This window comes from Dromiciops gliroides, chromosome 3 (assembly GCF_019393635.1).
Source record: "Dromiciops gliroides isolate mDroGli1 chromosome 3, mDroGli1.pri, whole genome shotgun sequence".
Classification (NCBI taxonomy): Eukaryota; Metazoa; Chordata; class Mammalia; order Microbiotheria; family Microbiotheriidae; genus Dromiciops; species Dromiciops gliroides.
In genome coordinates, this window is record NC_057863.1 from 216,911,705 (window position 1) to 216,936,275 (window position 24,571).

At 39.5% G+C, this 24,571-nt stretch overlaps 1 protein-coding gene across 7 annotated transcripts in view; it reads right to left on the reverse strand.

The window, feature by feature from the left end:
- Window positions 1-490: 490 nt before the first annotated feature.
- Window positions 491-24,571, reverse strand: part of REPS2 (RALBP1 associated Eps domain containing 2) — a 275,952-nt gene continuing 251,871 nt past the window's right edge. For all 7 annotated transcript variants that reach the window (XM_043995038.1, XM_043995040.1, XM_043995037.1 and 4 more), the window contains 4 exons: window positions 10,613-10,699; window positions 9,385-9,530; window positions 5,764-5,869; window positions 491-1,374 (listed from right to left, as the gene is read on the reverse strand). In XM_043995038.1, coding sequence (XP_043850973.1) covers window positions 1,306-1,374; window positions 5,764-5,869; window positions 9,385-9,530; window positions 10,613-10,699 — 408 coding nt within the window. In that variant the 3' untranslated portion in view covers window positions 491-1,305. The remainder of the gene's footprint in view (window positions 1,375-5,763; window positions 5,870-9,384; window positions 9,531-10,612; window positions 10,700-24,571) is intronic.

Below are 24,571 nucleotides of genomic sequence, written 5' to 3' on the forward strand. Positions count from 1 at the left end.
CAGTTTCCGTATCTGTAAAATGAATTGGAAAAGAAAAATGGCAAACAACTCCAGTGTCTTTGCCAAGAAAATTTCAAATAGGGTCAAGAAGAGTCAGACACGACTGAAACAACTGAACAATAAATATCAACTGTGTCTAGAAAATAGGCCTAGTCCTGGCTAAAATGAACCAGATTACACTCCCCATTTCCCCACATTTTACTGCTAATATGTGCACTGATGTGTCTGATGTAAGCTTTGGCCTTCATCCATCCCTTCTACCCATTCAATGTAACCCAGTGATATAGTCCAGGTCTGCAAAAATGCAGACAAAAAGAAAACAGCAACTCTAGTCCAGGAATGATCCTAATGTATTGGTATTGACCGTTTCTACCTTTTTTCTAGTATAGATGTACTATAGCTTAAGCAAAGAACTGGAAAGAGGAATGTCAGTCCAGACCATGTCTTGGTCTTTCCTTTGGGTTTTCACACTTGTACTTTTGTATACTTTTGTATACGTTGCATCTATATGGGACAAAAACGAAGATTTGGCAACTCATTGTTTAATTTTTAGATCATAAAAAAATCCATCTAGTTTTACTATCTCTCTTGATGAAATGAACCAGATACATATCAAATCTCTATTTCATCTTGTGCTGTGTAATCATGGAGAGCCTCTGAGATTCAATATAAAATAAGGATTATATATTTATAAATAGATATGAAATATAAATGGCACTCACTATATTGTCAATATGTTGGCAAATGAGAGTGGTCAGCATAGCTTCAGTCTACATTTGTTGCTACTCTTAGACTTATTTACTTAGCCATATAATACTATGCCCTAAGACAAGCCTATTGGAATCACATACCCAGGATACTAAAACTAGTACGTATGAATTATAAATGCTATATAAAACAAGCATCCTGACAGCAAGTAACAAGATTCCATACAAATCAGGAATTCTTTAAATAAATAATGCACTAAATTTATTGAAGGGCTAGGGGACTGGATTAATTTTTGGTGACGAATTCTATCTTTGAAGACCCTGAAAAAGTATTTGATAATGGACCAACAAGAGACAAATTCCACTATTTACCCACAATCTCAAGTCTGACCACTGGCTGAAGGACTTTTCTACCTGCAGACAGAAACATAGGGATGGCAAGTGAGGCAGGAGGGTGGGGAAGGAAGAGTATACACATCACATTCCACTTCTCCCTGCTTTTGACTCAGTCAGATATCTTTTCCCAGAGGATGTACTCCAACAGTGAAAAGGGAAGACCTTGGCACAGAGGTCAGCTGCTCCCACTCCCACCCAAGGGTCACAAGACTGTGACTGGGCGAAGCTGTTCCAATTGGTTTTCCAAAGCAATCCGTTCTTGATGAACTTCCTAAAACACCCAAAACAAAAGGAAACAAATAAAAGTTAGAAAGAGGATATTTCAAGCTAAGGGATCAACCCTGTTCCTTCACCTAGTATGAAAAATACTTCTAGGAAGACACATGCATACTTCATACTTAAATCAGATGTGTGGATTGGGAAGCCAGAGTTGTTGCTGGTGAAGAATTCCATCTATCAGTAAGTATTTATTAGGTAGCTAGGTATCAAAGGGGATAGATTGCTATATTTGGAGTTTTATGATTGATATGATCCTATATTCCCTACTAGACTAAGTTCCATAAGGGAAAGGAACTGTGGCTAATCCAGTCTTTTCTGTCTCCTCTAGCACTTAGCACAATGCACTGCATACAGTAGGCACTTAAAAAATGTTAGTTGAAATGAAACCAGTATTCAGTTAAATTCTTTGCTGCTAAAAAAAAAAGAAAAAAGAAAACAAACAAACAAACAAACAAAAAGGGGCAGCTAGGTGGCACAGTGGATAGAGCACTAGCTCTGGATTCAGGAGGACCCGAGTTCAAATCCGGCCTTAGACACTTTACACTTACTAGCTGTGTGACCCTGGGAAAGTCACTTAACCCCAATTACTTCACCAAAAAAAATAAATTCTTTGCTGCTGCCACTCAAGGTTAAAAAGAGGGATACATTTTTCTCCCAAGAATGAGTCCGTGTCCTGAATTTCTCTCTACCCTCTCTGACTTTTTCAGCATTAGATACATCCCTCACCCTGTCTAAACCCACAGGGAAGGTTAAGGTTCAGAATGAAATATTATCATATTGTGGAGGAAGGTCAGTGCAAAATTCTACTGAATAAAAGCCGTTAGTATAGTTCATGTTTTTTAGGGACACAGAGTCAATGAAATTCCCAATTCCTTCCAGATCTACCTACTATCATTCCCCTTTAATATGCAGACCCATTTCCCAGGTCTAGACCCTTGGGGTTAGAGTTCCTTTTTGACTAGGTCAATCAGAAGTGGGGAAAGAAAGTCAGATTTCCAAACAGGAATGACTCATTTCTGACAGTCCTGAAAGAGGAGCAATTAGAAGTAGGTGGTATAGTGGATAGAGCTCTGGACTCACGTTCAAATCCTGCCTCATACACCTACTAGCTATGTGATCCTGGCCAAGTCACTTAACTTCTCTGCAAAAGGGGGATAATTATAACCCTCTACTTCTCAGGATTCCTGAAAGAATCACATTAGATAACAAATACAAAATAGTTTGCAGACCTTAAAGTGGTATATAAATAGTAGCTATTCTTATTGTTTATTATCATATTGTTAATTGTGATCCTGTGATACAGTGGACAGAGCTCTGGTCCTGAAGTCAGAAAGACTTGAGTTGAAATCCAGCCTCAGACACTTACTAGCTATGTGACTCTGGGCTTAACCTCTGTCTGCCTCAATTTCTTCATCTGTAGGATGGGGATAAAAACAGCAACTGCCTCCTAGGGTTAATGTGAGAATCAAATGAGATAATAATTGTAAAGTGTTTAACACAATGCCTGGCATGTGGTCAGTATTTAATTAATGTTTGTTGCCTTCTTCTTCCTTCCTTCTGGAAATAAGAGGGGACCCTACTTGCTCTCAGTGATAGCTTCATTGGTCATATATAAAGATAACTTGGGGAAAGGATCACAGGATCTTAGATTTAGAGACCATAGAGTCCAATCTCCTATTTTAGAACTAAGGAAACTGAAGCACTGAGAGACTTGTGACTTGTCCAAGGTCATACAAGTAATACATATCTGCGGGAGCATTTGAACTCAGGCCATTCTGGCTGCAAGTCCAGTGCCCTATATACAACACCATGACCTCTGGGTAGAGTTCAGAATTTCACCATCTGTATATTTAGCAGGAGCTCCTCTGAAATGTATTGTTTGCAACCCATATGCCCAGTAATTGGGGGAATGGTTAGGAGACTGTGGCACATGAAAGAATTCAAGTCACAAAGCACTACTAAGAATGGCAAATAGGACTGCAGAAGCTAAGCTTGCACATTTTAAGTATCAGGAAGGTTTATAGTTTGTTATTTATTGATTGTGCTTTTACTCATATTTACTCTTAGGATAAAAAGATGCAAAGTTTTAGCATCAAGTGTTGTTCTAAAGGATTCTGTCAAGAGGTTTAAAAAAAAAAAAAGAGGATCAAGAGTCAGGCCTCAAGTCACTTAACCCCAATTGCCTCACTAAAAAAAAAAAAAAAAAGGGAGTCAGGCCTCCATCCAAAGGCTCAGTTCAAGCACTTCACTGACTACAATGACAAGCCACAAATGCTGCTTACACAACACAATTCTAAGGGCACCCTTGAGAAGATTATAGTCTAGCAGGGGAATAAGAAACCAACACAGATAGAGAGGCAGTGTGTTATAGTTTAAGAACTAGAAGATAGGCAGCAGCTAGGTAGTGCAATGGATAGAGCACTAGCCCTGGATTCAGGAGGACCCGAGTTCAAATTCGGCCTTGGACACTTACTAGCTGTATGACCCTGGGCAAGTCACTTAACCCTTACTGCTCCCCCAAGCCCCACTAAAAAGAACTAGAGGATAGACCTAGGTTCAAATACCTCTCTATATACTTTCTGGCTGTGTGAACTGGTAAGCAGTTTTCTCATGGGTAAAACATGGACAAAAATAACTTTATTATTCATCTCCCACAGTTGTTTTTTTTTAAATTAAATGGATAATGCATGTAAGCTATTTTGTAATCCTCTGAATTGATAGTTATGACTACTTGCAGAATGTAGATTGTAAGCTCCTTGAGGGAAGAGATGGATTTTCATTTTCTTTTTTTATTCCTGGGGTGCTCTGGCTTGGTATCTTGTATATAAAGAGGTATTTAATAAATGCTTGAGGAATTCAATCATTATTCATGTTTATTTTATGTATATATATATATATATAATTTTAAATACATTATATGTTTATATATTTAACGTGATATGTAATATATTTGATATACTGTATATTATATATTCAGTATATATTTGCTATATTATACATACATAATATAGTGTGTGTGTCTGTGTAAAAGAATTGGCTGAATGTGCCAATTCTGTTGGTACTTATCCAAAAATTTAACCATTTATTAACTAATGTACTTTTTTTCTTTTTCTTTATTTTTGCTGGGTAATGAGAGTTAAGTGACTTGCCCAGGGTCACACAGCTAGTAAGTGTCAAGTGTCTGAGGCCGGATTTGAACTCAGGTACTCCTGAATCCAGGGCTGGTGCTTTATCCACTGCGTCACCTAACTGTCCTTAACTAATGTACTTTTAAATATTTTTTTCATGGTCCAGTCCAGCCACTATGTACATACACGAATGTGTGCGCACACGCGCACACACACACACACACACACACACACACAAAGTGACTTGCCCATGGTCATTCAATAAGTGTTGGAGCTGGAAGTGAGATCTAGGTCCTCTGACATCCAGCCTCAACATTCTTTCTACTAGTGCTTAGTACAGTTCCTAGCACATAGTAGGCACTTAATAAATGTTTACTGACTGATTGAGTTGGATCTAAGACTAGAATTGAATTTTGAAGGATGGTTAGAATTCAGAAAGGAGGAGGAAAAAGAGAGGACATTCATCAAAGTCAGAGAATCGCACTAAATCTGAACTAGAAGGAACCCTGAAGATCATCTAATCTAGGTGTTCTTAACCTGAGGTCCGTGAAATAGATACGTGTGTGTATATATAGATACATCTATGTATCTATATTGTGTACATGTGTAAGTGCATATACATACATACACACGTGTGTGCAAGTATTGTATGTGTATATACACATTAAACTATCACACATACCCCTATTATACATATGCACGCATACAATATACATGTGTATATATAGTTGGTAGGTACAGATTCAAATTTAGACCTTGTGTCAGGAAACACTTTCTAACAATTAGGACTGTTCCAAAGTGGAATGGGATGCCTCAGAAAGTATAGGGTCTCCCTCTTCCCCCAATAAGAAGCCAAGGCTAGAAGCTCATTTGCTTGCCATACTCTGGTGGGGATTTCCTTTTCTGGTATGGGTTGGTGGCCACTGAAGTCTTTTCTCCAACTTGGATATTCTTTGACATTCCAGGAAGAAAGCTGCCAGTCTCACACATAAGAGAAAGATCAGTTCTGTGGGAATCAGTGAAAAATAACTGGATAGGGGGCAGCTAGGTGACTCAGTGGATAAAACACCGGGCCTGGATTCGGGAGGACCTGAGTTCAAATCCAGACTCAGACCCTTGACACTTACTAGCTGTGTGACCCTGGGCAAGTCACTTAACCCTCATTGCCCCGCCAAAAAAAAAAGAAAAGAAAAGAAAAAATAAATAAATAAATGCCAGGTCTAACAACCCAACTTTTCAATGTATTTCCTTACCTTTAGCTGCTGTTGGAGCTCGCTGTTCAGCCTGGCTAGCACTGCGTTGGCCTCCTTGTTTTTCCGAATAGCTGTCTGGATTGCTTTCTTCTGCTTAGAAGATTGTCTGCCATGAAGAGAGGTAGAAAATGTCTCAGTCAAAAAGGACTTTGAGAGTTACTGACCCCTGACTTTGAAGATGGAAGAGAAATTCAATTGACAAGGAGTCTCCTCTTGTCAATTACAAATAATAACAATGATAAAAATCTAATTTTAAAAAAATGAAACAAATGGCATTACTGGGTTAATAATGAAAAGAAATATAATTTCTTTTAAATTTATAGAAGATAAATATATTTAGGTTTCATATTTCAGCTATGATTTTGGGGTCTGTTCAAACACTTGATCTTCTATGTATTCCAAGACTTTTTAATAAAAAATGTCTTTCTGACAAATTTTATTAACTGAAAATGCTCCTTGTGTGTAAGTATCAGTGGCATTTAAAGAGCTACTCATGCCCTTTGGGCAATTCTTAAGAACAGAAGAAGCATGTTCTATGAGGAAGTAATTCTCTAATACATAGACAGCCTGAGTTATATTGCTTTCTTTCTTCATTACCAGAGCCAACCATGAAAATAGTATTGTGTGTGTGCATGCGTGCCTGCCTGCATATCTGTGGGGCTTTAGAATTTATGCAAAGCATATCTAATAGCAACCAAGGACATGAAGTCAGTTACAGATCCAAAAAATAGAAGCTTGTCCCCCACCTCAGGCACAATGCCCACTTCCTTCACCCCAACTTAGCTCATTCCTAAGCAGGAAGAGACCTATCATGACAGGGAGAGTCACACAAGTCACAGGACTGGTTTTCCTGTAATAACCAACCAGAAATGCAATCTCAAGGACATGGTTTCTGGACAGCAGGCCTCCCCCTGACTGCAATAGGCTGTGACAACTCAATTCACTTTGTGAAAAATGTTCTGATGTAACTGAATATTTTCAAAGCATGCACGCTGTACTGGTTGTCAAGGGAGATATAACACCAGGCCCAGTGTGTTCAGAACTTGACCACATGGAGACCCAGTAGAGAAAAACGAAGTATATTCTTAGAAAATGTATAGGTCATAACTAGATTCTACATTATGTCCTATGGTGTCCCAAACAATCACCAAATGAGACTGCAGCACTGTGACTGATTGATTAATTGTCAGAGCGCTGAATGTGGGTGACAACATAAGAGATGGGCCTATCCCTAGGGGATAGAATGAACCTAAGAAATTCCGGGACTATTCCACAGATTACATTTTCTCAAGGGATTCAGGCTATAATTCAAATGTCTGGGACTTCCAAAGCATAGATATAGATGAGATTTCTCAGGTCTCTTCCTCTTCTAAATCTTTAATTCCTACGGTCTGCTCAGCGCAGACCTTTCCCAAGACTCTTTCAAACTATGGATAGACTGCCATTCAGGCAGTCATATTCTATTTTGTTCATAGTTTCTTTTTTTTTTTTTTAGTGAGGCAATTGGGGTTAAGTGACTTGCCCAGGGTCACACAGCTAGTAAGTGTTAAGTGTCTGAGGCCAGATTTGAACTCAGGTCCTCCTGACTCCAGGGCTGGTGCTCTATCCACTGCGCCACCTAGCTGCCCCTGTTCATAGTTTCTTAAGATTTAAAGCTTGAATTGATGGATCTTGACCATAAGGTGGCACCATAGTGCTCAGGGCATGGTCAGACACGTAAATCTGTTTGCCTCCATTTCCTCATCTATAAAATGGGGCTAATCATAGCACCTACTGCCAAGGGTTGCTGTGAAAATCAGATAATAATTGTAAAGCACTTAGCACAATGCCTGGCATATACTAAATGCTATAGAAAAGTTATTTATTGGGGCAGCAAGGTGGCACAGTGGATAGAGCACTGGCCCTGGAGTCAGGAGTACCTGAATTCAAATCCAGCCTCAGACATTTAACACTTACTAGCTGTGTGACCCTGGGCAAGTCACTTAACCCCAATTGCCTCAATTAAAAAAAAAAAAGAAAAGTTATTTATTATTGTTGTTCTTGTAACCTTAGCTAACTAACATGACTCCATTTCCTTCCCATGAACCCTAGGATAAATAAATGAATGATGTCCCCTTGGGTCACATGGAAAAGCAGGACCTCTCGAGTCCTGGCTGTGGCTCCAGCAGCCATGTTGGTTCAAAAGCAGAACCTCTCGAGTCCTGGCTGTGGCTCCAGCAGCTATGTTGGTTCAAAACACATCCTACCTCCAAAAGCATAAAAAGCTAGAGAAGACTTTGGAGGGTCCCTTGGACAGCAAGGAGATCAAAGCAGTCAATACTTAAAGAAATTAATTCAAGTTATTCACTGGAAGGTCAAATACTAAATACTTTGGCCACATAATGAGAAGACGGGACTCATTGGAAAAGACTCTGATACTGGGAAAGATTGAAGGTGAAAGGAGAAGGGGACAGCAGAGGATAAGATAGATTGTGTCATGGAAACAACAGGTATGAACTTGGACAGACTTCAAGAGATAGTGGAGGGGGCAGCTAGGTGGCGCAGTAGATAAAGTACCGGCCCTGGATTCAGGAGGACCTGAGTTCAAATCCGACCTCAGACACTTGATACTTATTAGCTGTGTGACCTTGGGCAAGTCACTTAACCCTCATTGCCCCACAACAACAAAGAGAGAGAGAGATAGTAGAGGAAAGAAGGGTCTGGCGTGCTGTGGTCTATCGGGTCATGAAGAGTTGGACACAACTGAACAAAAAAAATTGTTCAATAGTTCAGATGCTCTATCTTGGACACTCCTATATATAGTTGTGAGGAAGCTAGATGCATAGAATAATGGAACTGGAATTAGGAAGACCTGAATTGAAATCCTGGCTCTTACTAGCTATATGACCCTGGGTATGTCACTTAACCATTGTTTGCCTCAGTTTCCTAATCTGTAAAGTGGTGATAATAATAGTATCTACCTCCCAGTGTTGTGGTGAGGATCAAATGAGATAATAGCTATGTGGACAAGTCACTTAACAACTCTGTCTCAGTTTCCTCATCTGTAAGGTGGAGATAATAATAGTATCTACCTCCCAGCATTGTGGTAAGGATCAAATGAGAGAACAAATGTAAAGCATTTTGCACACCTTAAAGCATTATATAAATGCCAGTCACTCTGAATCAGAAAATGCTTCTGAGAAAAAAAATCCTCCTCCAACTGAAGTGGGTTTGACATTCATGAAAATAGCTATTTTTTCCTAATCAAAACAGGACATAACCCAGGCAAGTAGTGAAGAATGCTAACTTCCTTTATTTTTACCATGTACTAGAAATGCCACATGGTTTCCACTAGCGCCTCTGATATGTACCAGTTGTGCGACCCTGGGCAATGAGTCACTCAACCTTTGGGTGTCCCCGGACAAGCATCATCCAATTCTATCGGCTGTTGCAGAAAAAAAATGCTGATCTGTATTTCTCACCAGGAACTCCCTACGCTCATGAAATTATGGGTCTAAACCAAAAAGGATTAGTGGCCAGCCCACTTAATTTGATGGGTTACAGGGAGACGAAAGGAAAGAAGAAAGGAGCAGCATTAAGTTTCTAAAACTACTACTTCTTTTCCTGGTTTGTTCTATTTACTTTTGAACTGGTGCATGTGGCTTCACAGCTGGTGCGGAAGATGTCCCACTCACAGAAGAAGGAGGCTCTTGGTTTTCCATGACTTGATTTTCAGGTCGGAATTTTCGACGAATAGGCTTTGATGGTGGCTGTGTATGTGGAAGGTCCTGAGGAAAGGAAACACAATAACTACTGCTGTGCCAACACCCCAGCCTCCCACACATGCCTGCACACACATAGCCCCATCACATTCCCATACCAGATTAAAGGCAGCTATGAAAATTAGAGTGATCAGTGAGAACTGGGCTCCATACCAAGCGTGGCATAATGGATAGAGTGTAGAACATGGAGTGAGAAAGATCTGGATCCACATCGCTCCACAGACACAGCATTTTCTCATTTGAGGAGACTTTTACCAGGGTCACAATGAAAATCTGAGGTATGGTACAGTGGGGTGATTAAGGATTAGACTTATAGTCACAAAGACTTGGGCTCAAGATCTGCCTCAGACATAGACCAGCTATGTGATTCAAGGCCTGCCTGTGTCTCAGCCTCCCCATCTATAAAATGAGAGGCTTGGATTCCATGACCACTAAAGTCTCTTCTAACTCAAAGCCTAGGAATATATGAATGATGTTGTCCCTATTTGAAACAGCCTATTAAATATTACCAATAATTGCTTAATGGATGAAGTATGAGGACTTTAACTCAGAGAATACTTGATCTCTGCTCCATTTGGTGATGGTTTGGCTTTTTTTTTTGTTCGGGGGAGCCCAGTTATATTGTTCAGTTGTTTTCAGTTGTGTCCAAGTCTTTGTTATCCCCATTTGAGGTTTTCTTGGAAAAGATACTGGTTTGCCATTTCCTTCTCCAGCTTGTTTTATAGATAAGCAAACTGAGGCAAACAGAGTCAAGTGACTTTTCCAGGGTCATACAGCTAGTCAGTGTCTGAGGCCAGATTTGAACTCAGGAAGATGAGTCGTCCTGACTTCAGGCCTTGCACTCTATCCACTGCACCACCTAGTTGCCCAGTTATAAACATCATAGAGTTTGTCATATTTTAGGCTTTATATCTTTATATTCTTCATTGTTTGACCTCAATTATTAAGTAAAGGCATACTTAAGGCCCACAGTGTTATCTAGAAGCAGACATCTGGCACATTTCCAGGGAATCTGGGTGACACACACCCTCCCCCCAATAGTGACTTAAATCTCTCTGACCCAATAACATTAAATGCACTGGCATTACCTTCTTCACGGGACTTCCACTCTCCTCTGGCTGGGAAGGAGTTCTGGTCAACTGAGGATGTAATTCAATTTCTGGTACTTGGTCTGTCTATAAAAATAAATCAGACACTGTGAAGTACATACAAAAGCATGAGGGATCAAAATGTCCTCAAAATTTGGACAGAAAGGTTTGCCTTATATTTATTTCATGAATTTTTCATTTTTGTTATTTATTATTATATTTTAGTTTATAGTTCTTATTATATGTCCGTTATGTTATTATTTATTTCTTTTTATAAATGTATACCCCCAAAGATTCTCAAAAGTAGAGAAAGCTGAAAAAGAGTTTTGAAACTACATATGGAAAGGGGGTTTGAAATTTTATATATATACATGCACATATATAGATATAAATATATATATATAAATCACCCATGTATAATTTTATATGTGTAATATATGATCCATATAACATATACATCTTAAACACACACATATAACAGATGAGGAAACTGATATAAGAGATGAAGAAAATTCCCAAAAGCTACAAAGTAAGGAAAACAATAGATAAAGGAGGGACCCCTTCTCCTTCATGGGCCCTTCAATAAACTTTTTTTTCTTTCTTTTTTCTTTTTTTGTTCTAGAACTGTGATTTCATTGGTGTGGAGAACTTCTAGAGTGGAAACTCCCTACCCCAATGAAAGCTGGCACCTATTCTATAAGTGAAAGACCAACAAAGTTACCTAGGACACTGAGAGGTTATTAAATGAATTTGTTCAGAGTCACACAATCAGTATATATCAGAGCCAGGATTTGAACCCAAGTCTTCTTGACTCTACAAGGCCACTACTTTATCCAGTACCAGATGCTGCTTCTCATCTTTCAATTATGATGTTTAAAGCAAACATAACACTAGAATGAGGAAACACTGTCAGAAAACTATAAAACCTAAATTTTTATACCTACATCAAATATCAAGAGATTTGCCTTCAAACCTCAGGAATACTTCATTTCCTGTTTACCGCTTTGATTCCCTTAAATTACACAGAAATAGGGGCAGCTAGATGGTGCAGTGTATAGAGCACTGGCCCTGGAGTCAGGAGTACCTGAGTTCAAATCCAGCCTCAGACACTTGACACTTACTAGCTGTGTGTGACCCTGGGCAAGTCACTTAACCCATAGAGCACTGGCCCTGGAGTCAGGAGTACCTGAGTTCAAATCCAGCCTCAGACACTTGACACTTACTAGCTGTGTGTGACCCTGGGCAAGTCACTTAACCCCAATTGCCTCACTAAAAAAAAAAAAATTACACAGAAATAATCAAATTGAAAACAAAGGAACAACAACAACAAAATCCAGACATAACAAGGATCATAAAAGATTAAGGATATATGGTTGTTTTTTCCCTAAGAGAAAAAAAATTTTTTAAGCATCCTTGAAAACTTTTTAGGGAAAAATGCAGCTGAATGTCCTGTACAGAAACAATTTTGCAGGATAATTATGTCCATTTTCCTTACATACTCTAGTTATTCAAGTTTAGTGAGTAACATCCCAGTGAATCCACACTGACCAAAATGGGCCCAGAGCACTCAGCACATTCCCTATTCACCATTCTGTGATCTAGACTATTGGGTTTGCAGACCTGGACTCTCCAAAGAGAAGTCAGTACTGTTTTCTTCCCATAGAAAAGAATGTTCTTGTAGAAGCTCTGACATGCCACACTGGGTGGAGAGACTGATGGAGGCTTCTTATTTTACTTAGCACTCACTAATGACACATTTACCATAGATGCCCTTCAGACAAGGCCCAAATACATTTAAGATACTCTGACAATTTATACCTAGTCAGTGATATAGGAATCCATCATCAAAGTTAAGAAGACTCAGATTCTAGTCCTGTGTCCCTTTCTCTACTACTACCACCACCACCACTACTACCACTACCACCATGACTAGCACTATTACCACCACTACCACTACCACTCTACTCCTCCTCCTCTCCGTATGTCTGTCTGTCACTGTCTGTGTGTTTGTGTGTGTGTGTGTGTGTGTGTGTGTGTGTGTGTGAGAGAGAGAGAGACACACACACACACACACACACACACACACACACACAGAGTCTGTACAACCCTGAACAACTCATTTAACCATTCAGTGGCCTAGGTGACATTAAAGTCAGGAAGACCTATGTTTGCATCTTACTTTTAGACACTGGCTAGCTGTGTGATCCTGAGAAAGTCACTTAACCTCAATTTTCTCATCTGCAAAAAGGGAGATAATAATAGCACTCCCAGAGTTGTTGGGAAAATAAGATCGGATGGCACACTTTGTAAACCTTAATGTAAAATATAAACGTTAGCTATCACCACCATCATCACAGCTTATAGCAGAGCTACATGGATGGGCTCACCTAACTACAAATTTACTATATCAATGAAATCACAGTTCTGGTAAAAAACCCTGAAAAACCTCTCTTTAGGGCAAGGCAACTCTCAAGGCAACCTGTTCTGTTTTTAGTTTCATTTTCTTACTGCCATTTACTTAAGATGAACAGGTCACAAGAGTCGCAAAATCACACTTACAAGCTATAGGTCTGATGTTCACCAGGTAGTTTCCTGTTTTATCTGCTACAGATCTTTCCCTTCTGCCATCTGTTCTTTGGTCTATTAATCATTGTTTCCCCTTATTTGCTCTTTGAAATTCCACTATACCTATCCTACTTGTGTAAGCAAAACCTATATAAGGTTGATGAAACTGATGTTCGGGGCTCACCCATTTTTTTGTTCAGTGATGCCTTCCTCTGCTTGTAATAAAGTGCAGTTTTTCCCTAGCTCTAAAGTGTTGACTGTGATTGACAGCAGTACCTATCAACGAATCTTGGGACAGTTCTTGTCACACTTCCCTTCATAGTGATTAACAGTGTAAGTCTCCCAGTAGGCCTTTTGGGAAGAAGGCAACCAACTGACAAGAAGTATCCTTTGAAAAGGCCTCACATTTCTGGCCTTGTCATTGATGAATATGAGAAAGAGTATGTTAAGCAGCACATGGTAGTCACTCATAGAACCTGAAAGTCAGGAAGCTCAGTTCAGGACCTGATTTTCATATTTATCAGTTGTGTCACAACCAGCACTCATTAAACCAGCCCCAAACAAGTGCACAAACCAGTCATTAGTGCACAAAGAAAACTTCTAAGATTATAAAAAGCAAAAGAGCTGCACATCTGCATTAATAGGGGAATTTCCATAACAGAAGTTCCCTTCATTAACGAAACTCACAAGTCCCAATAAAAAATAAAATAAAATAACACCTCCCCCCCCAAAAAAAAAGCCCACAGGAAATAATGGGGGGAAAAGTGCTACTGTAGGCAGGACTTCCCTAACCAAAAAGATGTTATGTCTGTGTTGAAATTAAACATTTTAATTTGTGTGGGACAACCAAATATTAGAATTGCTATTAATATTTTAATATAATAATATCTTTCCACCAGCTTTATTCTTGATAAAATGTGCCTGCCAGTTTGGGGCATGCTAAGAAAACATACTTTTAGAAAAAGCACTGAGTCTTCTCTTTAAAAAAAAAAAAATTAAACAAATTGTAGAATGACACACTCCTCCCTCTTCCATGCCTTGAATGAATTTTCCTTCCAGCACTGCAACAAAAAGTCTGGATCAATGAGTAGTTCTCAATATTGACAAGAACATCAGATCAATCCATCTCAATCTGTCTCAATATCAGGAAGAACATACAGCACTAGCTGTCTCAGAGAAGTACAAGTTAAGATGATAGAACTTAGCGAGTTCCTAGAGATGACAGAACTATAAACTCTATGCAGAGTATGAATAGCCACTTCTCTTGGTGAGCCTTGGTATAGGAACAGCCCCAGGCAATGCTGAGCACTGGATTCTTATCATCTCCAGGGAAAAGGCATTTGGGTGATGGCAGCAATGTGGTAGAGGGGGAAAAATACTGGGTTTAGAATTAAAGGACCTGGTTTAAAAGGTTATCTACCCATTGCCTACAATTTATCCTACATGTATCTTGTTTGTACATAGTTGCTTACATGTTGTCTTTTTCCTTTAGACTGTGAGCTATTTGAGAGCGGTTTGTTTTTTGCCTTTCTTTGTATCCCCAATGTTAGCTTAGCAAACTGCCTGTCACATAGTAGGCATTTAATACATGTTAATTGATTGACTGCTGGATGAAGGAGAAATCATTGATAGCTTATAGGAATATTATTCCATTTTGTTTTTAATTAATTTTTAATCAATGAATATCCACCTCCTTTCCCTCTTATTTCCTCCTACCTTTGAGAAAGTAAAACAAAACCCCTAATACAAAAATGTATAGCTAAGTAAATCTTTAGATTGACCCCCTCCAAAAAAAGATATATGTGTCAATGTGCACTCTGAACGCATCACCTCTCTGTCAAGAGTTGGGTATCAGGGGCAGCTAGGTGGCACGGTGGATAGAGCATCGGCCCTGGAGTCAGGAGTACCTGAGTTCAAATCTGACCTCAGACACTTAACACTTACTAGCTGTGTGACCCTGAGCAAGTCACTTAACCCCAATTGCCTCACTAAAAAAAAAAAAAAAAAGAATTGGGTATCATGCTACATCCTGAGTCCTCTGGAATCATGGTTGCTTATTCTGCTGATCAGAGTTCCTAGGTCTTTCGAGGTTATGTGTTATTATATACATTGTTCTCCTTGGTTCTTCTCTCTTCACCTTGTATCAGTTCATACATATCTTCTCAAGTTTCTCTGTACCTGTCCCTTTCATCATTTCTTACGACACAATAGTATTCTATCATATACATTTACTATAACTTGTTCAGTCATTCTCCAATTGATGGGCACCCCTTAGTTTCCAATTCTTTGCCACCAAAAAAACTGCTATAAATATTTTTATATGTATGGGACTTTTTCCTTTCTTTGATTTCTTTAGTATACAGACCTAATAGTGGCATCTCTGGGTCAAAGGGTATACAAATTTAATAACTTTGGGGACATAGTTCTAAACTGCTTTCCAGAAGGGCTGGACTTGTTCATAATTCAACCAATAGTGCACTGGTGTATCTGTTTTCCCACATTTTCCATTTTTATTAGCTTCGCCAATCTGATGAGTAGAAGTTCACGGGTTTACAAAAATCACAGATTTAGAGGAGGAAGTTACCTCAGAACCTATCTGGTCCAACTCCTTGTTTTATAACTTAAGAAGCTGAAGTATGGAGAGATAAGGTAATTTCCCTAAGGTCATGTAGGTCACATAGGCAGTAAATAGAAGAACAATCACTGGAATTCTGGTCACAGGTCAACTCTAGTGGCTCCTTATCACCCCCAAATCAAATCTAAAATCCTCTGTTGGTTTTCAATGCTCTTTATGACCTGCCCCTGTGCCACTATACCTCTCTGGTCTTCTTAGACCTTATATACTACCACCACCCATACACCCAGACATACCACACGAATACATTTGGGGGGGGGGGTGAGACAATTGGGGTTAAGTGACTTGCCCAGGGTCACACAGCCAGTACGCGTCAAGGGTCTGAGACCGGATTTGAACCTAGGTCCTCCTGAATCCAGAGCCAGTGCTCTATCCACTGTACCACCTAGCTGCCCCACAAATACATTTTACAATCCAATGATACCGTCCTCCTGGATGTTCTTTGAACAAGACAGGACATCTCCTGACTCACGGCAATTTCACTGGCTGTCCCTCATGCATTGGATGCTCTCCCCTGTAGTCTCTGCTTCCTCACCTACCCAGCTTCTTTCAAGTCCCTCCTAAAGTCCTGTCTTTTACAGGAAGCCTTTCCCAATCCACCTTCATTCTAGTGCCTCCTTCTGTTGGTCACTTTCAGTTTATCCTATACACAGCTTGTCTGGATATAATTACTTACATGTCATCTCCCCCATTAGCCTGTGAGCTACTTGAGAATAGGGACTATCTTTATATTTCTTTGTCCCCCCATTGCTTAGCACACTGTCTGGCATACAGTAGATGATTCAGTAGATAATAGGTAATTAACTGACAAACTCAAAATTCTTTCCATTGCACCCACTGCTAGTATCTTCCTTCTAAGATTACCTTCCATCTAGGACAGGTAAGTGAAACAGTAGATAGAGCACTGGCCCTGGATTCAGGAGGACCCGAGTTCAAATCCAGCCTCAGACACTTGACACTTACTAGCTGTGTGGCCCTGGACAAAAGTCACTTAACCCCAATTACCTTAAACATCCGGGGCCATCTCCAGTCATCCTGGTGTGTATCTTGCCACTGGATCCAGATGGCTCTGGAGGAGAGAGTGAGGCTGATGACTTTGCACAGCCTTCCCTCATTTAAATTCACTGCAAGTCATGACATGACTTCCCAATGTCACAATCCTCTTCAAAAATGAAGGACAGGGACAGCTAGGTGGCGCAGTGGATAGAGCACCAACCCTGGAGTCAGGAGGAACTGAGTTCAAATCCGGCCTCAGACACTTAACACTTACTGGCTGTGTGACCCTGGGCAAGTCACTTAACCCCAGTTGCCTCACCAAAAAAACAAAACAAAACAAAAATGATTCATCCAATGGGGAAGTAGGATCTTCCCTCTCTGCAGCTACTGATACCATAAACCCCTTTTCTATATCTATTTGTCTACTGCGCTTTTTTAAAAGCCCCTGGGCACACACACAATAAAATCTCTCATTCTAACATTTAAATCAGGCAACTGCAGTAGAAATAACATAAAAAAATTCTTTAAAAAAAACAACCAGTTGGCACAAAGTGCCACAGCTTATGTTATATAACATTATATATATATATATACATATATATAATATATAAACAAGCACATAAAATATATATTTATGTTCATATATTTTATAAATTATATAAATTACTATAACTATGTGTAAAATTTTAAAATATATTTTATATATAAATAACATGGGATAGATAGCAGTCAAGAGATGATTTCCTGAAAAGATACTTGAATAACTATTTGCCTAATTGCCAGGAACCATCCCTTGTAAAGGGAAATACTGATCATTTCAGCCAAAAATTAAGCTGAGTCACTTAACCCTCATTGCCCTTGTATCTTGCCTGGCCTCTGCTAAACTGGAAACCAAAAGTTTAACTCAAGGTAAAAAAGACAAAAACTCACATTTCTCTATGTTCTATAGTACCTGTCCTTTTATAAAGTGCTTTAGCCCCACAACCACCCTTATTAATTAGGTAAATGAGCATCTAAGTGGCATAGTAGATAGAGCACCAGTACTGGGGTCAGGAAGACATGAATTCAAATCAGACCCCAAACACTTCCTGAACAAGTCACCTGTTTGCCTCAGTTCCTCATCTGTAAAATGAGCTGGAGAAAGAAATAGCAAACCATTCTAGATTCTTTGCCAAGAAAATCCCAAATGGGGTCACAAAGAGTCAGACATGACCAAAAATAACTAAACAAACCATGAGGAAATAATGTTTATAAGCCTCAGTGTCCTTATCCATAAAATGGAGTTAATGCTTCTTGCCCAGGGTCACATAGCTAGTACGTGCCAGAGCTGGAATTCAAAATCATGTCTTTTCCATGTGATATGGAGAATAACCATTGTCTTAATACTGGAAGGGACTTAGAGGTCAGCTAGTCCAATTACCCAATTTACAAGTAAAAAATAAATAAATAAAGCCCAAAGTGATCAAGTTAAACTGATAGTGGTCATTCAGGCACCAAGCAACAGAGCCAGGAACCCTCCGCATCTGATCAGTTACAAAATAGTAAGAAATTTCTCTGGAATTCCCACCCTACTTCAGGTTTCCATCTCTTCTCATTTAGACTATTATAGGAACTTCCTCAAGGGTCTTGTGGCTTCTGGCTTATCCTTTTTCCAACTGATCCTCCCTGGTGTTGCCCATTACCAAAACAACCACCACCAACAGAGGTGCAAGAACCCAGAAAAAGAAGGTGCCACCAATCATGTTAAATGCCACAAAGACATCAAGGAGGCTAAAGACTGAAAAAAAGACCACTGAATTTAGCAATTATGAGATCATTAGTTACTTGGGAGAGAGTTGTTTTATGTGGGTGATGAGATCAGAAACCATATTGCAAGGAACCTATAAGTAAGTAAATAGAAAGGAATTGAGTGAACAAGTCTAGTCTTATTGAAAAGTTAGCAGAGAAGGGGAAGAGATATGAGAGATATAACTTGAGTGGATAACAGAGTCAAGTTAGAGGTGAAGTTATTTGATGATGGAGGAGAGGTAAAAAGAATGGATAACTGTGGGGGCAATCTGCCAGAGGAGAAGGAAAGAAATGGTATAAAGAGCACAAGATGGGTTAGCATTGGGGAGAAGAGTCACCTCTTCATCAGAGATTGCAATAAAGGAAGAGAAAATTAAAAATAGAAATAAAAGACTGAAAAAAAAAGGCGAAAACAAAGTTATGCACAATATAGGCACTCAGAGATTACTAGCCAAAAGTGACTAAATATTATTCTATTTCACGCAATCAATATTTTTTAACTTCTACTGATGGTAAGTAATAGGAATATAGAAATAAAAATGAAACCATCCTTGCCCACAAAAAGCCTCCATCCTATTGGGAGAAATTATCTGTTCATAGAAAAGTAAATATAAGAAAACTTGAGAAGCAAGAGAGCACTAACATAGGAGGATTGGCAAGAGCTTCACAGAAAAGGCAGCACCTGAACTGGATGAAAGAAAGGAAGGAAGGAAGGAAGGAAGGAAGGAAGGAAGGAAGGAAGGAAGGAAGGAAGGAAGGAAGGAAGGAAGGAAGGAAGGAAGGAAGGAAGGAAGGAAGGAAGGAAGGAAGGGTGTGTGTGTGTGTGTGTGTGTGTGTGTGTGTGTGTGTGTGTTCAGAGGGGGTCTATTGGGAAATAACTGGTAGGAAAAGAAAAGGCATCAATAAAACTCCTTTTTAAAAAATAACATCATGTTAAAAAAAAAAGTCACCCAAGAGGGTCAAATTAACGTAACTTATTGAGCGCTTATGGTGGGCAAAGCCCCATACAAAAGTACTTAGATGTCGTGTGTGTGTGTGTGTGTGTGTGTGTGTGTGTGTGTGTGTGTGTGTGTGTTTAATAACTCTTATCTTAGGGGCAGCTAGGTGATGTGGTGGATAAAGCATCGGCCCTGGATTCAGGAGGATCTGAGTTCAAATCCAGCCTCAGACACTTGACACTTACTAGCTATGTGACCCTGGGCAAGTCACTTAACCCTCATTGCCCTTGTAATGGAATTTATTAATTTGATCATTGACAATGCTATGCTAAGATTTAGTAAAAAATACAGCAATTCAAACAGTTAAAGAAGATAATCCAGCTTTCCAGACCAGAGTCCAGAATCCAGTTTTCCAGACCAGAATCCAGTTTCCTCCTGATGACATCTTACCACTTCAAGAAGACAAGAGAACTCAGAGACTTTATATGAACTGTTTTGCTTTATTAGCTTTTACTATCTCCTTTCTGTTATAATATATACTATATGTAACATGTACTCTCTGCAGAGGCTCTCCCTTTGCAAGACTAATGTCAAAGCGTCGGTTCATGAGGGGAAAAAAAAAATCGCCCCTCTGGACAAAAGTATCTGCTACTGTTATACTAGAGAATTCACGTATAAGATGATGTGGTCTACTTGCTAAAAGAAGATTATGTAATAATGTCTAAAAGAAGATTATGTAACAATTTCTAATATAATCAGCTATTTACATTCGTTTATTATTTATATGTCATTAAACTCTGGGTATGGTTTGGAATTATTGTATATATCACTAATATACTCTCAGTTATGCAGCATAGCACAAATTTTTACCATCATACTGTCCTTGGTGAAATTAATGAGATTTCAGAAGTATGGAAACTTATCATTTCAGAGACTAACTTGCTGTGAACTCTGATGCAGGCCCTGGAGAGAATATATGTGCAACAAAAGGAGAGACAGGTATACGTAAGTCCATGGTTTGCTTATGATGGTGACTATGTAGAGCACAATTACTAGGCACAGTCCAGTATTCATCCTCTCTCCCTCCTAATTTAACCTAATTTAACTGAACTTATTTATCTTTTTATCTCACTCAGTTGAACTCACCTGTGGCCTAGCACAATCACTGGCTGTCTCGGAACCATGAGATATGGTATGATAACCTTTCCATAATATTTTCAGGTGTCATGAACACATACTAAATTTGGCTTTGATCCAGACACATGGTGGTAAAAAGTGTTACAGATTGCATAACTACCTCAACCCTCTATTAGAAGTCTAAGGATATAAAGGAGGGGCATGAATTGAGAGAATGTAGGACTTGGAGAAGAAATTCTAATTCTAAACCAAGTGACTTGAGCGCATGGAAATCAATCATCCCTAGTTTTGAGAAAAAAGGTTAAGTAGGGGAGATTTATGATCTAATATCCAATTTTAATCTCACACCCTGCAAAATCAAAAACAAAAAAACAAAACAAAACAGCTCTTATCTTAGAGGTAATGAGCAAGCAGGCAAACATTTATTGTTGTTCAGTAGTTTTTCAGTCGTGTCCAACTCTTTATGACCCCATTTGGGGTCTTTCTTGGCAAAGATACTGGAGTGGTTTGCCATTTCCTTTTCCAGCTCATTTTCCAAATGAGGAAACTGATGCAAACAGAGTGATTTGCCCAGGGTCACACAGATTTGAATGCAGGAAGTTGAGTCTTCCTGACTGCAGGCTAGGCCCTCTATCCACTGCACTAACTAGCTGCCCTTGGCCACAAGGCCTTGTTCTTTGAAGAATTGTAAAGAACAGTAGTGGTTTCACTGTGCTAAATTAATAATAATAACAACTACTAGCATATTTATGTAGTATTAGACATTATGCACTTTACAAATATTATTTCATTTAATCTTCACAACAACCTTGAGAGGGAGATGCTCTTATTATCCCCTTTTGATCAATCAGAAAAGTGAGGCAGATAGAGATTAGGTGACTTGCTCAGGCTCACACAGCCTGTAAGGAAACTCAGTTCTTATTGATTCCAAGCCCAGCACTCTATCCACTATTCCACCTAGCTCCAGAAAAAAATAATCTTTTTCTTTGTTTGTGGTTTTTTTGTGGGGCAACGAGGGTTAAATGACTTGCCCAGGGTCACACAGCTAGTAAGTGTCAAGTGTCTGCGGCCAGATTTGAACTCAGGTCCTCCTGAATCCAGGGCTGGTGCTTTATCCACTGCACCACCTAGCTGCCCCCAATAGCCCTGATTTTCAAAGAAAAGAAGGGCATGGATTGATTTCAATACCTATTAGACTAAGTTATTAAAGAACAGGTTTATGAACTCAGAGTGAAGGAACAATCATTAGAAGCCAGAATACATTGATTAAGAATAAGGTGAACCAGAATATCTTCATTTCTCATTTTGCCAAGATCACTAATGTTGTGCTAGATGCCAAGAAAACCCCAAATGGGGTCATGAAGAATTGAACAGAACTGAAACAGCTAAACACCACCACAACAACTAACACGATGGGTCTGAGAAATGATCTCTATCATGTATATCTGTACTTCAGTTAAGCCTCTGAGAGAGTTCTCTCATGAGGCAGGATGGTATAGTAAGTAAAAAGAGGGCTAGACTTAGGTTCAAGTCCTATTTCTGGTCTATGCTCCTTGCCCAGATTAATCTCTTTGAGCCTCATCTATAAAATGGTATAATAATGCCTCCATCTTATCTCATAGTGTTGTTGTAAGGGGAAAATGAGATAAAGTGATTTATCAACATTAAATGCCATATATGTGTCAGCTATTATGACATGAGGACAATACACATAAGTGTTTTACTCACTCCACTTTGCATCCGCTGTCCTGATGGCCAATTTCAACACCAGAGGGCAAGATGACCCTCTGAGAATAAGCTCATCACTTCTAAACTCACTGCCATGATGCTAACTCAAGCCCTGATTGACAATACCTCCCTCAGTCTCTTCTGATTGGAGTACTGGAAAGGCAGAGTACCAAACTTCTTTCAATGCCTTCCTTTATTAAGGACAGAAATTGGTACCCCCAGATATCCTCCCCTTTTCCTGCCTCCTTTTTGCATGTTGTTCAGTCATTTCAGTTGTGTCTGACTCTTCATGACCCCATTTGGGGTTTTCTTAGCAGAGATGTTGGAGTGGTTCGCGATTTTCTTCTCTAGATCATTCTACACCTGAGGAAACTGAGACAAACAGGGTTAAGTGATTTGCCCAGGGTCACACAGCTGATAAGTGTCTGGGGTCTGATTTGAACTCAATAAGATGAGTCCTTCTGACTTCAGGCCTGGCACTAGGATGCTGCCTAGCTGCCCTTCTTTTGTGTGTAGTCTGCCTTTTTATACTGTAAGCTCTTTGAGGGCAGGGACTGTTTTTCTTCTTATTAATTTTATTCCTGGCACTTAGCACAGTGCCTGACACATAGCAGGCACTTAATAAGTGTTTATTGAATTAGATTGGATTGGAGGTGGAGGCTGAACTGGTGACTGACCAGATTCAAGAATCTCCCCAGAGAGAGGATCCCAACAGAATTCCTCTAGAGGTCTATCCTTAGCCATTCTTTTAATTTGTATTGTTGATTTGAATGAAGACAGAGGTAGCATGTTTATGAAAACATCTGAATAACAAATCCGGAAAGGATGGTTAATATATTGGATGACAGGATCTGAATCCCAAAAGATCTCAACAGACTGAACCAACAGGCTAATTCTTTTGGGTTTTTTATTTTATTTATTTTTTTTTAGTGAGGCAATTGGGGTTAAGTGACTTTCCCAGGGTCACACAGCTAGTAAGTGTTAAGTGTCTGAGGCCGGATTTGAACTCAGGTACTCCTGACTCCAGGGCCGGTGCTCTATCCACTGCGCCACCTAGCCACCCCAACAGGCTAATTCTAATAAGATGAAATTTAATAAGAGTAAGTGGAAAGTTCTGAACTTTGCATTAAAAATAATTGACCGTTTAAGTACAGCATGATGTGTGTGTGTGTGCGTGCGCGCGCATGTGCACACAAGCACGCTGGGGAGATTGGACAACAATTCATGTGAAAAAGGTGGAGTTTTAGTGGATCAATAAGTTGCCAGTGTGACAAGCCAGCCCCTTCCCCACTCCCCACCCCCCACTCCCCCAGCTAATGGCTGCTCTAATAGAAATACAGTGAACAAAACAAGGGATTTTATGTTCCCACAATACTCTGCCCTGGTTAAATCACATTTATGTGTCATTTCCAACTCTAGGTGCTAAATTATTGAAAAAATATGAAGAACTAACAGATCAACAAGCATTTATTAAGCACTTACTATGTGCAAGGCACTGTGTTATAAGCACTGGGAATATAAAGAAAAAAACACAACAGAGCATGTCTTCAATATTTAATCGGATTGGGGCAGCTAGGTGGTTCAGTGGATAAAGCACCAGCCTTGGATTCAGGAGGACCTGAGTTGGTTCAAATCCAGCCTCAGATACTTGACACTTACTAGCTGTGTGATCCTGGGCAAGTCACTTAACCCTCATTGCACTGCAACAACAACAACAAAAAATTTAATGGGATATAAGGAAAAGAATCCATGTAGAAGAGAGCACTTGAGTCTTGAAAGAAACACGAGATTCCAAGAGGTGGAACTGAAGAGGGAGGACCCTCGGGGAAAAGGGGGTTAGAGGGGAAGGGGGTGGTCAGTGGGAAGGCATGGAGATGAGAGAGATAATGTTGGGAAGGAAGAACTGCAAAGAGGCCACTATGCATGGATCATAGAAAGGGTCAATAAATCTTTCTGTAAAAGCTTTTTAAACCAGATTGTAAGAGGTTTTTCTGGATCCCTTTTTGCTTTAGGATATATTACTATACATTCTTTTGTTTCTATTTTTTTTTCAGATGAAGTATTTTTCTGTTAAACAACATGTAAGCATATATGTTGGGACAGCTAAGTGACACAGTGAATAGAGTGGTGAACCTGGAGTCAGGAAGATTCACCTTCCTGAGTTCAAATCTA